The sequence below is a fragment of the Drosophila obscura genome, unplaced genomic scaffold (assembly GCF_018151105.1).
Source record: "Drosophila obscura isolate BZ-5 IFL unplaced genomic scaffold, ASM1815110v1 contig_46, whole genome shotgun sequence".
Taxonomy (NCBI): Eukaryota; Metazoa; Arthropoda; class Insecta; order Diptera; family Drosophilidae; genus Drosophila; species Drosophila obscura.
The window spans coordinates 267895-285934 of NW_024542835.1; the positions used below are offsets into that span (position 1 = coordinate 267895).

The window sequence follows — 18040 nt, forward strand, 5'->3', positions numbered from 1 at the left end:
TGTGCGGTATTTTTTACGAAATTTTGACTTTAAAAACTCAGGAAAAGTCGAAAAAAATTATATACCTGTGCTCGTCCATTTGTTTTGTATATATGTAGGTCAAAGCACGCTGCCTTGCGGTACAATTGGATGATATTCAGAGAGGAAATCTTTGCTTCGTATTGCGAAACTTCTTTCCAGTAGGTATGGCTCCAACATTCCATGGATATTCTGTGGAAGTAATATTTTGATTTTGTGGATTAAGCCATCTAACCAAACGCGGTCGAAAGCCTGGGCGACATCCTGAAAAGCTGCGGCTCAATACTCCCGTCTTTTAAATGCATTTCGTATCTCAGAGGTTAAGCGACTTACTTGTTCCATGGTTTCACATTTTTTGCGAAATCCAAATTGGTGCATCGGCATGGCACTGTTGTAGGTGTTGTTTGATACGATTCAGAAGCAGCTTTTCAACTATCTTTGATAGGCAAGGCAGGATACTGATAGGTTGCACAGCTCGGCAATTCTATGATCATTTTAGTGGAGATGAAATCGTGGCCCGGAGCTTTCTTTTGCCTTGAGATTTGGTCTTTAATGACCCTTGTGACTTCTCCTGATTGGAATATGATAGGCGGAGTAGCTTCGGTATTGTTGGTTGGTGAGAGCACAAAGCTATTTGTTGCTGGGTGTGGTTTGAAGACTTTTTTAGATAGACGGCAAATGTATTTGCCTTCTCTTTCTTGCTGCGAGCCCCCTCTTCTGTTTGTGTACGTAAAGGTGATTCACTCTCGATTGGTGGGCATACGCCTGATTTAGCTTTCCACAGTGGGAATCATTTGCTAGTTGGGGAGAGTTCCTCCATATAGGATATTTGAGCTCGGTTTTTCATCTTCTAGGGTTCTGCGTAGTATGGTTCGCTATTTTTAGCCGCTCTTTCGAGGCAGGTGATCTGTGTGCTTGTCACTCTCGGCGAAGCCGAGTAGCAGCACCTCAATGTGCCTAGAAATACGACTGCTGTTGGAAGCTTTATTAGCTGCTAATATTGGTGTTGAGTGTTTTGTGGCCATCGACATTGAGGTTATTAATGCTTCGACTGAGCTATCAATGTCATCTTTACTATAAATATTTGGCTATCAATATGGGAACTTATGTACTTCTTGTATTGTGGATGGTCGTAAAGGTGAAGTAGAATGGGCCAGTGATCCGATGATAGATCTGTTAGGTGATACATGTATCTGAGCTTGCCTCACTCTTCGTTTGGCCAATATGTAGGCTTGCCCGGAGAGATAGAGTCTAGCTTGTTTCGTGGCCTTATTCCTTTCGGGTTGGTGTGCTTGGCATTATAGTCACCAGCTGCTATAAATCGGTCACCTAGTAGGTCGAAGACTGTTACAAATTCTGTTTCGGAAATGCTGAAGCGCGGTGGGCAGTATACTGCGGCTAGGTTTAGGTAGCCGCTCTGAATTTCAATATGAATTGATGTTGCCTGTAGATAAGGTGTACCAAATGATGGCAACGGAGAGTGCCTGATGCGATGCTTGATCAGAACGCCAGTACCTCCATGTGCCTTTCTATCGGGATGATTTGTCGCATACAATTTATAGCCATCGAGGTGAAAATAGTTTTTATTTGTTAGGTGAGTCTCTCTGATATGCGCATGGCGTCAATGTCGTGTTGAGTGAGGAACTGTAAGAGCTCGCATTTGTGCTGCGAAATGCAATTTGCATTCCAGAAACATATATTTAGACAAGCCAATTAGACAGATTTCTGTTTGATTAGGAGCTCCAGAAGGAGATTTCGGTTGCGCATAAGCTCCTGCATGGTTTGTTGTATGGCTACCATTGTGTTTGGTATAGTTACAAGCATTGACTCAAATTCACTAGGCTATTGCGATGGATTTGCAAGGGTATGTTGGGCAGAAATTTCTGGGATCTGATTTGATGCCTGATGCTGCATTATTCCTGCTGTGGTGGGTTGAAGTGTCGGCTTAGAGACTGAGGCGTACGACCCGTTGTTGTAACTTAACGCCTGAGAAAATAAAACTCCTGGAGTCGTAGTTGATGGTATATATGGTAAGTTTTGTCGGACGACCGGGTTTTCCAGCTGCAGTTATTTGTTGGTTTAGGCGATTTTTAAATTTTTTATAGATAGGACAACCTCTATAGTTGGCAGTACGGTTTTCCCCACAGTTGCTACATTTTTTGGCAAATGGGTCCTCCATATTTACGGGGCAGGCCTCAGTGAGATGAACATAGGCAACGCAGACTGCCCGCAGAGTGCAATAAGTTTTTGTGTGTCCATATTCCTGGCAATTTGTGCATTGGACAGGTCCATTTCGTTTGTGTGGTTCCTCAACGGTGATCCTACGGTGCAGTAGATATTGAAGCTTGTATATTGGGTAAACTTAATTTTTACTTATATGCATACTTTCAGGTGTCAGTTTTACTTTGAACATTGGCTGGGGAGTTTTATTTCTTTTTATTATGTTCATGGCCATTTTGACTTCGAAGCCCTTATCGTTAAGTCCACCTATTAACTCATTGATTGGGACGGTTGGTTCGATTACTTTGATAACCACGTGTTAGCCTTTGCTACTTTTAAGTTGGTAGGTGTAGTAATTATTTTTTGCATTTTCGAGGTATTTCGCAACTGATCGATAGTTTTGTTCGTCATTGACTTGTATTTTTGTTTTATTTATGTAACCCCTTTTTATGGACATGAGTTCATTTATGGAATGAGTTTGTGCCAATTTTCTTAGTTATTTTTTGCGAACATAAATAGGTGACAGCCTTTATTTGTTGGCCTTGGGTATTTTATGCGGTTTTGGGCTATAATTTGGGACAGTGTTTTCAGTTGTTTTTGTTATTTTGGCAGCATTAGTAGTGTTTGTAGTTTGTGGACTTAATTTTCTTTTGATTTGATTTGTTTGTAGTCTGTTTTTCAAACTTATCGGTTGGGAGAGGTGGGGCTTGTCGCAGTGGGTCGATAATACCGGGCGCTGAGCAATTGCAATGGTTGTTGTTGTGGTCGAAGACACAGTTTTGAGCGAGGGAATTGTACTAGTTGTTGTCTATATAAGCCAATCGTTGGTAAGGCAGTCGGAGTCGGGGGATGGGCACTGAGCACTCCATGACCCAGTTGCAATGCAGGGGATAGATAGCGTGCTCTCTCCTCGTTCACTTGCAGTGATGTTTGTTGTTGGTCCTGCTACCTTTGGTGAGCGTATAGAGAAGTACGCGTTTTTTTTGCTTGCGAGAGCCGACGCTCGTCTTGTTGATGTTGCCGGGCTTGGCTCATTTTGACTTTGGTTACAGCGCTTGTGCTCTTTACCGAGCTGTTTTCTTCTATTATTTCTATTATTCTTTATTACACGATTGGATGATTTTCATGGGCAACACGAGAACTAGTACCCACCCATACCCTATTATACAAGTTTTTATTTACGTGCTATGTGCAGTTAGATTTGAAATCGCGACCTCATTAGCAAACCCTTTTTTGCGATTTATGAAAACAGGCATATGTCTGAATATTCTTGTTTGATTAAAGTACATATTATTTTTTATTTCTTATTATATTCCAGGTTATTTCTAACGAAGAAATATATATCCGAAGCGGTTGCAAAAATGGGTTGGACATTTATATCTTTTTTAAGCTGCTTACCACTAGTATTTTCTTTTCCTGAAACTGGTAAGTAGTACAACCACATTCATTATACTTATTAGAATTAGAATAAATTCGAATTATATATATTCTTTATGTGAACCTGTTCGAAACAGATTTCTCCTCCGACCTTGTTATCCATCTTTCATCCATCTATGTTTATGGCCCCGTTTTGATATGGTGTTCTTTCTAGCTAGTGTGTCTCTCTTAGAACCCAGTAGTCCGGTTTTGAAGGGACGATATTTTTGTTATTTAAGATTGATGAGTGACCGATTTTCTGTGGATTTCATTAAAATGAGTCTCGCAGACGTATTGCTGCCATTTCTACCTGCTCCTTTGCAGCGATGTCAAGGCTCTGAAGTCATAGGAACATGACCACGCACGGTAGGGGAAATATCGCCATAAGTATACAAGACTAGCGGCCCGGTATGTGCTTCGCTACGTATAAAGTGAAATAATAATTACCATAATCAATCTGACTATTGTAATTAAGCACGCATCAATTTAGCCAAAACAGCACAACGTATTCGTGATCGCCGTGCAAGATTCAGTACAGGTACAGGGTCAACAGATATATTTCGTACATTACGTTCACGTTGCGATGCGTTAGCTTTTGCGCGTTCATCTGCAGTCTGTGATCGTCCTAGTAATGCCACACCATTTACATTTCGCGTTCGCCGACCTATATTTGCTCCTCTGGCTCGTAGCATTTTTCCTTCATAAAAATGAATAAATCAAATTATAAACAACTTGCCACAAATCAAGATTCAACGTTTGTATGAATGCACTCAACAATATGCTTAAAAACATAAACAAAATAAACACAACAAAGCAATAATTATCGCACCGCATGAATGACATATAAAAACATGCTTGTACTGTTTATACTGAAAAATGTTTCAATTTGACAGTAAAATCCCACTTATTGAATTCATTTGTTACAAAAAATGTGACCAATTTTGTGCAAACTTTACATAAACCATCTACTAAAAAGTTCGAGCAAAGCATTAACATTTGGTCTTGGGTCATAAAATTACAACGAAAAGTGGCATCAATTTTTATATATATTGATAAGAGCCGCATGAAGCGGTTGCACATTGCCATTGAAGGGCGCCGAGATATCCATGCGAGCCTTACGGCAGGCGGCGCTGCAGTCCTGCTATGCCCGAAGGCGACGCCTCGGGAAGCCGCGAGAGAGAGAAGAGGAGTGATTGCGTGCGATCGTGCGAAACGGATCAGACGTGTCACGGAGAGGCCAACATAGTGAAGAAAAATAAAGCGGGATGGAGCTGAAATAACCGAAACAGAGACTGGTACATATATTTTCTTGGTGTGGTGCGGGAATTGGGAGAGCTAGCTGGTGAGTGTACTCACGTCGAGAGACAAATATTTTGCCTGCTAGAGCATTGAAAGTTGCCCTTACCCGCTCGCCACTCCCGATTAGCGGATGTCGACTGTCCTTCTCCCATTCCAACCGAACATGGGCGGCATTCCCTCGAGAGGTGAAGAGAGAATCGCCTGCTGTCGCTCGGTCTCGGCAAGATACATTTTCTTGTGGACGGGACTTTGGCAGGGGCTGAGTTCAATTTCCTCAGCTACAGCCCCTTTGCACTGTTTTTTTTCCTACGTGTACTATGATAACACTACCCGACACGATTTTTCCTCAAGGAACAAAACCAACTTTTTCTGATAGATTTGTGGCTTAGAAATTGTTAAATGATATTTTTTTCTATTGCAGAACTTTAGCTTGAGTAATTTTTTTTTTTCAAAGGCCTAAGTTGCAGAAACTTTGATTCGCTATATTTTCATGAATATCTGTTTTATTACCACGAATCAAAAATCCTATGAAAGGTGGTACAATTTTCTTCTCAACGTTATATTTTTTGTTGATATATCAACTTCAGATTTTGAGTAAAAACCAAATGTAAGATACTTAAGTTATGTGACAAAAGAAGTGCTACCTATGAAAAAAGTAAAAAACGAGAAGGAACGTGTGAGTCGCTTCTGGGGACGCGACTCTACTTATACCCGTACTCTTCAGTATATACATTTTTGAACATGATTTTTTAGAATTTTATAATTAATACATTTTAAATTTTTTTGCTACATATGTTTTCTACATCTATATATATACAGTGTATATTCTACATATAACATGTAGATTATACATGTAACATTTAGATTATAAGTCTCCTCCGCTAGGGGTTGCTCGCGCACTGAACGCGGCAAAGTGTGCGAGCGAGAAAGAGAATGAGTAGCGTGGTCGTTACTGTCAGGAGGGGGCGGGGGAAACAACTAAATACCAATTTCTTCATTCTGGCTATAATTATGATCTGATCTGGTTCAGATTCGGCAATCTGGTAGATATCTTTAAAAATGTGCCTGCCACAGATTTTCGTCCTCTGTGGGGGCGGGGCGAAATTTTGAAATACACTTGTAGCAGTGTGATATCACATGAGTCTGGAAACCAAATTTGGTTTCTCTAGCTCTTATAGTCTCTGAGATCCAGGCGCTCATCGAGACGGATAGACGGACGGACAGACGGACATGACTATATCGACTCGGCTATTGATGCTGATCAAGAATATATATACTTTAAGGGGTCGGATACGTTCTGACATAGAAAAAAAACCACAATTCTTTAAAAAAATGTAAAGCTCAAATTCTATCAGAAAAAGTTGGTTTGATACGAAGCGGGAAAAATGTTCAGTTTTGTCGAGTAGTGTTACCTGCCTCTTAATTGATATGACAATATTTTTTTTGCCAAAATGCATCTATCAGCTGATTCCTGTCAAAATTTGAAGTAGATTGGCCGTTTTGTTGGTTATTTATGACGATTAATACCAAAATGCCTCGAGCTTTGAAAAAAAACGAAAAATGCGAGTTTTGTGTGCTGATTAAGCATTTTTTTGAGGAAAAAAACACTACTGAAACCAAGAAAATGCTTGATAAATATTATGGGATCTCTTCTCTATTGATTTCAATGGTAATAAAGTGGTTTACTATCCGTTATGGGGGAAATGTCCGATAACGATTTAGCAGTGCAAGCGCAGGCCCCCCGGCGTTGATTTCCTGTGACTGCACCGGGAACCTGTGACTGAACCGGGAACCACAGACGGAAGCTTCGTCTTCACTGGTCGCTCAGTGTCGGAGGCAGAGTTGGCTACGGCCTTCTCTCGACTATGATACAACGAGGAGCCGCAGAAGGCGGAGCCACAAGTCACGGCTCCCAACATCCAGGTCGACTCGGGTCCACCACCTGTGACGGACGAGAAGACGGAGGCTGAGACCTTACGCAAGCGGCTTTCGGGATACAGGGCATCGGCAAAATACCTTCGTGGTATTAGCCAACGACACCACGATACGCTGACCGCGAGGGAAAGGAGCCTTAAAAATAAGCACGAGCAAAACGTGCGGAGGTACGAGCGGCTTAATGGAGTCGCTCTTACCAACGGAGACCAAGTCCCCCCAAGCGCACAAGCGGCGGTGACTGAGGACCCCAAACCATCGACTTCAGCGTCAGCATCAGCTGGCACGAAGACTAAGGTTTTTTTTGTTATCATTTATTATTGTGTAACAGTAGGGTAACAGTAGAATTATTATAACTAATGTAAAAAAGGTGGGTGGTGCCAGAAACCTGCGGGGCTGCCGCGAAGCTTTGCTTCGTCGTGCCTCCTGTTCACCCACCTACTGATGTCCGGAATTAGGGTATGAGTGGAAACGTCGAGCTCCAACGAGATTTCACTAGGTTCCTCGGCTAGGTCCACCACTGGAAGCATTCCGGCGATGACCAGAGCCGCATCTTCCGAGATGGTTCGAAAGCCGCAGCTGACTCGCAGGGCTCCCAACCGGTGCGTCGCGTCTAGCCCTTTCCTGTATGACTTGATCCTCGCCGCCTCAGAGTAGCTTTTTTGCTGACTTGTGCTTGCCCTACATGCCGTTGTCAGTGCGCCGATGAGGTTCGTTGAGCAGTCCTCTGCGGTTCCCAGGGCCTCAGGAATGTCGCGGACAGGTCTCCTGTAGTGGCAATTATAATGGCGTCTGGCCTATTACGCTGTAGACGTCTGGCGTCTGGCGTCTGTGTTGGTCGTACAACCGGCGCATGGCTTGGCCGGCTTCTGGGCCTGCTGCTGACGGTAGACCATGAGTCGATGACTCCGTTAGTTTGCCTACGGAAGGGGATGTCTGTTGGTACGTCATCTCTGGTGCGTGGACGTTGCACAGCTCCTCTTGAATTCTCGCGCACATCGCCTGGTTAATGTACCGCGCTGCCGGTCTCCTCTCTATGATCCCGAGGGCCAGCCCGGAGACGAAGGTGGATCAGCCCTCAACGTCATCGTCTGCGAACGCGCGAGTGAGAAAGGGGAAAGAGGTGACCGGGAAGCAGAGGGGGAAGACCACACCTCCGACGCAGAACACGGCGAGTGCCAAGGCACCACCAACGCCTTCTGTAGGCACCGGTGGAGCCGACTGGTCGAGAGCCAAGGTTCAAGCGGCAGAGGACGGACGACTCCACAAAAGCTTCCGAGCCGAAGAAGGCGAAACCAGAACACATTCTGGCCAGCCAAGGATCGCCGGCCGATCTGCAGGTAGCCATCATCGACCGAAGTCACCCAGAGGGGAAGATATCGGACGTCAATTGGCTGAAGGCAGAATCGGCGATCCTGATCGCCATGAAGGATGGCATTGTGCGCACAGATGTGGCAATGCTGTACAGCACTTAGGAGGAAAGTGGAACGGCCGGAGGAGTGACTACTGTGTTTCAGAGTTCTCATGGAAAAGAAACTTTAAAGGACACATATCGGACAGGGAAAAATGGAAGAGTAACATGGCCCTGGGGCAAAACGAGCTCTCGAACATATCCCTTAGACAACCAGACTGGTACAGTGTATTCCAGGCAGAGATATATGCAGTATGGCAAGCAGAAAATTTGGTATACACCTTGGAGATACCTCCGAGGAACATAGCAATCTGCGTTGACAGTCAAGCTGCAATCAAAGCAATTCTACAAGACCATTCTTGATACGGTGGACGCGCTAAACCAGATCAGCGCGCACTCAATCACACTCACGTGAGTTCCGGGTCACACCGACATAGCGGGCACCGAGAGTGAGGACGAGTGTGCAGGACTGGATCAGCCAAGCCAATGGTGGACGCAGTCAGCGACATACGGAGGCCACTACGAGCCATCATCTCGCAGATGATGGGCCGAGCAAGAACAGGATCGGACAGGAGGTGGAACACCACACCCTACTGTGAGATCTCTCGCTCGCTTTAGCCCACTATGACCCTAAAAAGACCAAGACTCTCCTAAGCTTCAGGAAGAGTCGGGTACGAACACTGACGGGAGTTATAACGGGGCACTGTGTCATCGGCCGCATGGCCACAAGGTACAGACTGCCCCACCATGACTTCTGCCGCAGCTGCAGGGACGAGGAGGAAATATAGAGCATCCAGCACCTCCTCTTCAACTATCCTGCACTCATGGGAAGGCGTCATCGAATACTCGGCGGCGCCTTTTACGAAGGCCTTTTACAGCCTGGCAAAAATGCCTCTAGAGAAACTGGTGCTCTTTATAGAGGCCTCGGGATGGTTCGCGAAACCGCCCTAACCTAACCTAAGTGGTTTACTATATTTCGTTGTGACCGTACAAGCAAAACCGATTCCGCACATCCAGGACGCCCAGTTATGGTATTATTCCCGAAGAAATTGAACAAATTCACGATGTGGTGTTGGCCGACCGGAGATTGAATTTGCAAAATATTCTGGAAACCATGGGCAACCACATGGCTAAGTGGTTTCAATTTTAAATAGTAATTTAGGCATGCGAAAGATGGGGGCCGCGTTTGCTTACAATCTATCACTAACGCACTCGTGTGACAAGTTTGAAGGAGTGTTTGGCGTTGTTTAACCACAATACGGACGAGTTTTTTCGCTGTTTCGGAAACGTGGATAAGCCGTGGATCCAGCACAACACACCAGGGACCAAGGCAGTCAAAACAGTAGGGTGATACTAGGCAAAAGAGGGCCAACGTGGTTTTTCAGACAATAAAGTCATGGCGAACGGTTTTTGGAATACACGCGGTATTAAGCACTTTGATTACCTTCATAAATGTTAAAACAGAAAGTATTATGCCAACTTATTCTATCGATTTAATGAAGATTTGAAAAAGAAAGGGCAGCTTTTGGCCAAGAAAAAAGTTATTTTCCACCTGGACAATACAAGGATGCAGACATTTGCAGTTCCTATTGCAAAAATCCATAAATTAGTATACGAATTGTTCCCCTATGCTCTGGATTTAGTCCCTAGTGAGTATTTTTTGTTTTCAAACGCAAATAAATGGCTCGGCGGAAAAGGTTCGAGTCCAACGATGAAGTCATCTCACCAAAAACTCCTATTTTGACGACATCGACAAATCCTATTTTTTGGCCCAGTTATGGTATTATTCCCGAAGAAATTGAACAAATTCACGATGTGGTGTTGGCCGACCGGAGATTGAATTTGCAAAATATTCTGGAAACCATGGGCAACCACATGGCTAAGTGGTTTCAATTTTAAATAGTAATTTAGGCATGCGAAAGATGGGGGCCGCGTTTGCTCACAATCTATCACTAACGCACTCGTGTGACAAGTTTGAAGGAGTGTTTGGCGTTGTTTAACCACAATACGGACGAGTTTTTTCGCTGTTTCGGAAACGTGGATAAGCCGTGGATCCAGCACAACACACCAGGGACCAAGGCAGTCAAAACAGTAGGGTGATACTAGGCAAAAGAGGGCCAACGTGGTTTTTCAGACAATAAAGTCATGGCGAACGGTTTTTGGAATACACGCGGTATTAAGCACTTTGATTACCTTCATAAATGTTAAAACAGAAAGTATTATGCCAACTTATTCTATCGATTTAATGAGGATTTGAAAAAGAAAGGGCAGCTTTTGGCCAAGAAAAAAGTTATTTTCCACCTGGACAATACAAGGATGCAGACATTTGCAGTTCCTATTGCAAAAATCCATAAATTAGTATACGAATTGTTCCCCTATGCTCTGGATTTAGTCCCTAGTGAGTATTTTTTGTTTTCAAACGCAAATAAATGGCTCGGCGGAAAAGGTTCGAGTCCAACGATGAAGTCATCTCACCAAAAACTCCTATTTTGACGACATCGACAAATCCTATTTTTTGGAAGGAATAAGACAAAATTCCTGAAAAAGTATATAGAGGGGCTAAAATATAATGAAGATAAAAAAAATAATAATTCTAACAAAGTCGTTTTGTATTAGATAGGTCGGCTATTTATCAGACTGCCCTCTTAGCTGTATAGAGGAAGCTAAAGCTATTGTTCTCGCGTGCAAAAAATTCCGGCAGTACATAATTGGAACCAACTTAAAGTTGGTAATTAAAGCTTAAAGCTCGTAATTAATTGCGCCGCTTTGAAGCAAACTTTAAGCCAGAAGGACGTTCCGCTTGAGGTAGCCCAATAGGGTTTATACCTGCAGGACTACGATTTTGAAGTGGAACACAGAGCAGGAGAACGGCTGAAGCATGTGGATTGCCTGAGTCGATACCCAATTGATATGATGATGGTATCGTCGGAAGTCACAGCAAGTATTATGAAAGCGCAGCAGGAGGATACGATGATCAAAGCAGTTTCCGAAATTGTGAAAAGTAAGCCATATGAAAACTTTAAATTGAAGGATGGTCTTGTGTATAAGGTTGTCCAAGGCACAGATTTGCTGGCGATACCGAAATCACTAAAGAGAGAAATAATAACCGAGGCTCGCAACGCAGGACACTTTGCCGCTCAAAAAAACAATGCATGCCGTACAGCTGAGCTAATGAATCCCACATCTGGAAGCTATGAGGTAGTACTGCAGATCATAGGAAACTGTATGCATAATCTACAACAAAAATCTTAGAAAAAAAGAAGAATTTTTGCAATAAACCGACAAAGGATCAGAGCCGCTTCATACTCTACACGAGGATCACCTGGGGCCGATGGATACTACTTCAAAGAAGGACAAGTACATCATCGCGATGGTGGATAGCATCAGCAAGTTAGTATGGATGTATCCAACGAAAACAACAGGCGCAGATGAAGTTCTCAAGAAGTTAAGGGAATGGACTGATATCTTTGGAAATCCGGCTCACATTGTAAGCGATCGTTTGTGAAGGAAGAGAACATCGAACACGTATGGGGCACCACAGGGGTGCCAAGAGGCAATGGACAAATTGAACGCGTAATCCGATCTATTCTGAGCTTCTTTTCCAAACTGTCATCGGTGTAGCCTGGAAGATGGTATAAGTTCGTACCCCGAGTTCAGAGGGCTATTAATAGCACTGTTCGTGGATCTACAAAGCGATGTCCATTTGAGCTGATGATCGGTGTAAAAATGCGTTCTGGACCAGATAGCGATATACTTCAGAACAGATACAAGGAACAATTCGATAAAAAGCGGAAATGCGAGTACGGATACAAAGTCGGAGATCTCGTGGCCATACGTAGAACAAAATTCGTAGCTGAAAGAAAGATGGCCAGCGAATTTTTAGGACCATACGGAAAACCCAACGTTAAACAAGGCGGACGCTAATATGTTTGAAAAGCAGCAGACGTCGAAGGACCAAACAATACGACTACGAGCAACGATAACATGAAACTATGGAGTTTTGCTGTAGGAAATGAGGACGCATGGTCATCAGGAACTGGTCACTAATCAGGATGACCGAATGTAACAGGGAGTGAGCTAACCGGCCCACTGAAGGAGCATTAGTTAACAGGAGTATCAGCAGTATCAGCAGAAATCAGCCGATATCAAGCAGTTACAGAAAGCGCAATTATTCTTACAATTACTTTTACACCGCGATTTAATATTTATAAAACCATACCTAAATAATATCTTACATAAAACTACACAATTTTCGTTCTAATTTTTAGTTTAATGTTTAGGAAAATAAAATTTTTTTGTTTAGATATACTTCTTTTGCAAATTAATTTAATTATTTTTTTAAGGCGGCACCACAAGTTCATCGTAAGTGTTGCAACTTCGCGAAAATCTGCTGGCTTTTTTCTGTATTCTCCTGCAGAGACAACTTATCTTTGCAATGACTGACTGACTATTCGCAACTAAACCGAGGTAGGCCGTTTCCTACCCGCAACCTGCGACCCGTCCAGTAGCCTCAGCTAGGCCCTTTCTGAGCCACCACACCAGTTCATCAGACAAGAAAATTAAAGTATGAAAGAACCATTCCGTTTTTATAGGTTCCAAATCGATTAATAACAATTATATTTGGCATATCTTGACCTTTAATTTCCATTTGCTTGCAAGCAAATGTTGGCGTTGTCGATCATTTTCTCTGATATTGTCAATTATGTACCGGCGCACAGTGGAGCCTCAGCCGCAAAGAGGTGGCAAAAGTCAATGAATTTATTGAGCGCTTTGGCTAAATCAAATACACAAATCCAATAGAGAATTTTCCAGAGCTTTCAAAAATCCAATTTTCAAATCGATCGTTTGATTTAGGAGATATGATATTATTTCCGTGTGCAAAAATGTATTTCACACTTATTGAAATACTGCATCTTTCAGGTCGCATAAAAAGTAAACTGTGTGAGGTATGATTCTGTTTTGGTATATTTTACAAGGTTATTCATTTTTATCAATATTCAATGAAAAACTGGTTCGTTGAATAAACAGTTCTAGAGAAAAACTTTTTTCCAAACCATCTCATTTTTGGGTTTTTTAAATTTAACTTGAAATTAAAAGCCCTTTTTGCGGTTCGGACCCGTTAGACTTCTAGATCGTTAACAGTGACGCTAGCTCACCAAAAACATTTGCAGACGACACTGCCGTGATTTCGATCGCGAATTGCATCTGTGTCGCAACCGACGACCTGCAGATCTACCTCAGGAAGTTCGCGAACTGGGCGTGAAGGTGGACCGTAAGCATCAATCCTGACAAATGTGCAGTCGTCACGCATACCCTCAAGAAGCAAAAGTTTCCAGGAGTGTTCCTGCACGGAGAATTGTTGCCTCCGCTTAGAAAGTAAAAGTACCTCCGTGTCACCCTCGACACCCGCCTGACTTTCAGAAGCCACATCGCAAAATCAGGGGCAAGCTGGAAGACAAGGCCAGGAAAATGTATTGGCTACTCAAGGCGAATAATAAACTTAGCCTCTCCAACAAGGTGCTGGCTTCGGTATTGAGGTACGTAGTTCAGGTATTCGGCATTTCTGCGAAGACACATTTAAACAGGATCCGCACTTTTCAGAGCCATTTTGTACTGAGGATCACAGGAGCAGAGTGGTTTGCTAGAAACAAAGACATAGCCTGGGACCTTCGTGCCCCCCTGGTAGGGGATGTCAGAAACAGTAAGGCCGAATGGTACATGGCCAAACTAGCAAACTACCCAAACGTCCTGACAAGGAGAGTAGCTAGAGGTTAACGTTAACGAAGGCTGGAAGGAGTCCTAGAGTATCGTCCTGTCACAGATCTAACTCCTTTCATTTGTAATTCTACTTGTAATTTTAATGAATGTCAATTGTCCTAAGTGCATAGTAAAAGTTGGTAGTGTAGTATCAGTAAACCATGTAATTTTAATGTTTCCTTGATATATGTGTGAAATAAATACAAATTTACCAAAAAAAGTAGTGAAATTACTTATTAAACTTTCTCTATCGATGGAAGAAAAACGAGAAGGAACGTGGAGTCGCTTCTGGGGACGCGACTCTACTTATAACCGTACTCAGTCAGTATATACATATTTGAGCATATGATTTTTTAGAATTTTAGAATAAAAAAAAAAATTTTTTAAATTTTTTGCTACATCTGTTATCTACATATACATATACAATGTATATTCTACATCTAACATGTAGATTGTACATGTACCATTTATATTCTACATCTCCTTCGCTAAGGGTTGCTCGCGCACTGAACGCGGCAGAGTCTGCGAGCGAGAAAGAGATAGGCAGCGGGTCTTTTTGTCAGGAGGGGGCGGAAGAACCAACATTCTGGCTATAAATATGATCCTATCTGATTCAGATTCGGCAGTCTGGTAGATATGGGCATTCTATACGATATTGCGTTTTTAGTTTTATCGTATCTTTAAAAATGTGCCTACCACAGATTTTCGTCCTTTGTGGTGGTGGAAGGGGGCGGGGCGAAATTTTAAAATACACTTGTCGCAGTGTGATATCACATGAGTCTGGAAACCAAATTTGGTTGCCCTAGCTCTTATAGTCTCTGAGATCTAGGCGCTCAACAAGACGGACAGACAGACAGACAGACGGACAGACAGACAGACGGACAGACAGACTATATCGACTCGGCTATTGATGCTGAAAAAGAATATATATACTTTATGGGGTCGGAAACGTTTCCTTCCATGCTTTACACACATCCACTTTTACCACAAATCTAATATACCCCTTAACTCTTTTTTGAGTACGGGTGAGTACGCAAACAGCAAAATTTGCACCGGAATCAAAGTTAAACTTTTATTATTTAATCTTGCAGACTACATTTTCGAAGATTTTTCTTTAAAATCCAAGTTATTTCATGAAGATATCTTGATTCGTTCAGAAGCTATTACCTTAGCAAGCTGAAATGGCCGAAGGCACCACTGTGCGACAGTGCAACTGTGTTCCCCTGCGTATTGCTGGCATTCTTCACTGTAACACAGTTACAAATTAACCAAATTCACAAAAAATATGATGATTAAGACCAGTCGCAAACCTACTTAATATACAACAAAAAATTCATAAAAATTGGGAGGGGTTCAACCACAAGCACCGTGACAAGAGATTTTTATACCCGTACTCAAAAAAGAGTTAAGGGGTATATTAGATTTGTGGTAAAAGTGGATGTGTGTAACGCAGAGAAGGAAACGTTTCCGACCCCATAAAGTATATATATTCTTGATCAGCATCAATAGCCGAGTCGATAGAGCCATGTCTGTCTGTCTGTCTGTCTGTCTGTCTGTCTGTCTGTCTGTCTGTCTGTCTGTCCGTCTTGTTGAGCGCCTAGATCTCAGAGACAATAAGAGCTAGGGCAACCAAATTTGGTTTCCACACTCATGTGATATCACACTGCTACAAGTGTATTTCAAAATTTCGCCCGCCCCCTTCCGCCACCACAAAGGACGAAAATCTGTGGCAGCTACAATTTTAAAGATACGATAAAACTAATAGCGCAGTATCGTAGAGAATGACCATATCTACCAGATTGCCGAATTTGAATCAGATCGGATAATAATTATAGCCAGAATGAAGAAATTAATTTTCAGTTGCTTCCCCTGCCCCCTCCCGCAAACAACTACGCAACCCATTTTCCTTCTCGCTCGCACACTCTGCCGCGTTCAGTGCGCGAACAACCCCTAGCGGAGGATATGTAGAATCTAAATGGAACATGTACAATCTACATTTTAGATTTAGAATATACATAATATATGTAGATAGATGTATGTAGATAACAGATGTAGCAAAAAAATGTAAAATGTAAAATTTTTTTTTTTTCTAAATTCTAAAAAATTATAAGCTCAAAAATGTATATACTGACTGAGTACGGGTATAAGTAGAGTCGTGTCCCCAGAAACGACTCACACGTTCCTTCTCGTTATATATACATTATTATGTAAATCATATTAAAGTGGTCGTAATTAGCCGTAAGGGGTCGTATGTGTGTGAGTTAGAGAAAGATGAAGAGGCACAGGAAATAAAATAGAGGGTATTCTCTATGAGAATGAGGGGAGGGGGTGTACTTTAGAGGAAGAGGGGTCTGTCTATAAGTTAGTGAAAGAAGAAGAAGAGGTTCAGAAAGAATAGAGAGATAAGGGTTTTTTCGGTTGCCGTCCTGTATTTTTTGTTCCGTGCTTCTTCTTCTAAGTGTGTGCGTTAGAGGAAGAGGCCATCAATGGCATCAAGAGGAAAATTGAATTTTATCATCCATTTCAGTATCAATGCAAAATTATGATGTGTTAATAAGGCGTAGTGATCAGAAGAATGGTTGTGTGGGTCGATTGGCTTGCCCCTTAGTTTTAAATAATTTAAAAAAATGAAAAATAAATGGTAAAGTTAGACCCCCATTTTGATAAAGTTCAAATTTATTTCTTGGTCTAAATATTTGAATTACAAATATATTGAAAATACATTTTTTGATTGCTCTACATTTCTAGATGTCTCAAGCTTTTTCGATACACAAGGACCTAGTTTCTCAATCGAACCTCCTGGTAGAATCGACTTTATGAACAATGCGGGAAACACAGTCGATTGTGCTGCTACTGGAAACCCCCCACCAATTATTCAGTGGCTCGATAAAGAAAATAATCCTATTTCATCAATTTTTAAGGTATGGTTTAATATATAGTATGTAAATTAATTATTCGATATTCCCGTTACTTAAGCCGCGGCATTAGCCATCGGCAGAGAAAGATCGGATGTGTTTTATATAATTTTATTCCGGCCTACTGGCACGGTTCAAAGTGAGTAAAAGACTAAAAGTACAAAATGATATAATTATGCATAAGTCCCCACAGCCTGGGCAGCGCTGCGCGAGCGGCGGTCTCCTGTTTCGCTGCGTCAGCGCCTCGTGCGGTCCCCGTTGGTCGAGCGGATGTTTATGCAACATAGTAATATGTTGCCGTCCCTTTCCATGCCAGCGCTGGGTCAGCATTCTTATAACTAAGAACATTGCCGATACCCTATGGCTGGTGGGGAGTGTTAACTTGTGTAATATAATATAGTACATGCATAAAAGTACAATTTGGTTTGAAAGAAATCAGAAATGACTAACAAAATTTTGTTTTTCTCGACAGAACCGTGCTGGTTTTGTAAACCTCATTTCATATTTAAACTTATAAACGAGTTACTTCTACTTCTTCTCTGACCTATTGCTAGTTGGCAAAGTTTTCATGATGAAATTTGAACAAAACCTTTTGTGCGAAAATTTAGGGTTGTGTCACAACCAAGACTCGGAACTGGGTCGCCTGACCAGCGGTTGAGGATGCTGATTGATACTGACTCGTTTAATAGAGAGTAGATTTTAGTGTGAATGCTGAAATAGTGTAAAAGGTTTAATTACACTACTCGACAAAATTGAATTTTTTGTAATGAATTTTAAAAATCTGGTATTTTTTCATGGTTTTTTTCGTTGCTGGTTCAAGGCCAAAGGAACACGTTCAGGTACCAGAAATTATGAAATTTGAATTTGAAAGCTTAATGTTTTCCAGGTGTTAAGCTGTAGCTCTCTGGGTCGGGCTTATAGCTGCATTTGTCAGCTTTTCAGAACTGCGAAGTTCTATGCAGCCAGATATAAGATACTTAAGTTATGTGAAAAATAGAAGCACTACCTATGAAAAACGAGAAGGAACGTGTGAGTCGCTTCTGGGGACGCGACTCTACTTATACCGGTACTC

At 42.2% G+C, this 18040-nt stretch overlaps 1 protein-coding gene across 1 annotated transcript in view; it reads left to right on the plus strand.

Moving 5' to 3' along the window:
• Positions 1 to 18040, plus strand: part of LOC111078555 (Down syndrome cell adhesion molecule-like protein Dscam2) — a 150345-nt gene that overhangs the window by 11008 nt on the left and 121297 nt on the right. Inside the window, 2 exon segments of the mRNA XM_022373290.2 lie at positions 3557 to 3663; positions 16802 to 16974. Coding sequence (XP_022228982.2) covers positions 3600 to 3663; positions 16802 to 16974 — 237 coding nt within the window. The 5' untranslated portion in view covers positions 3557 to 3599.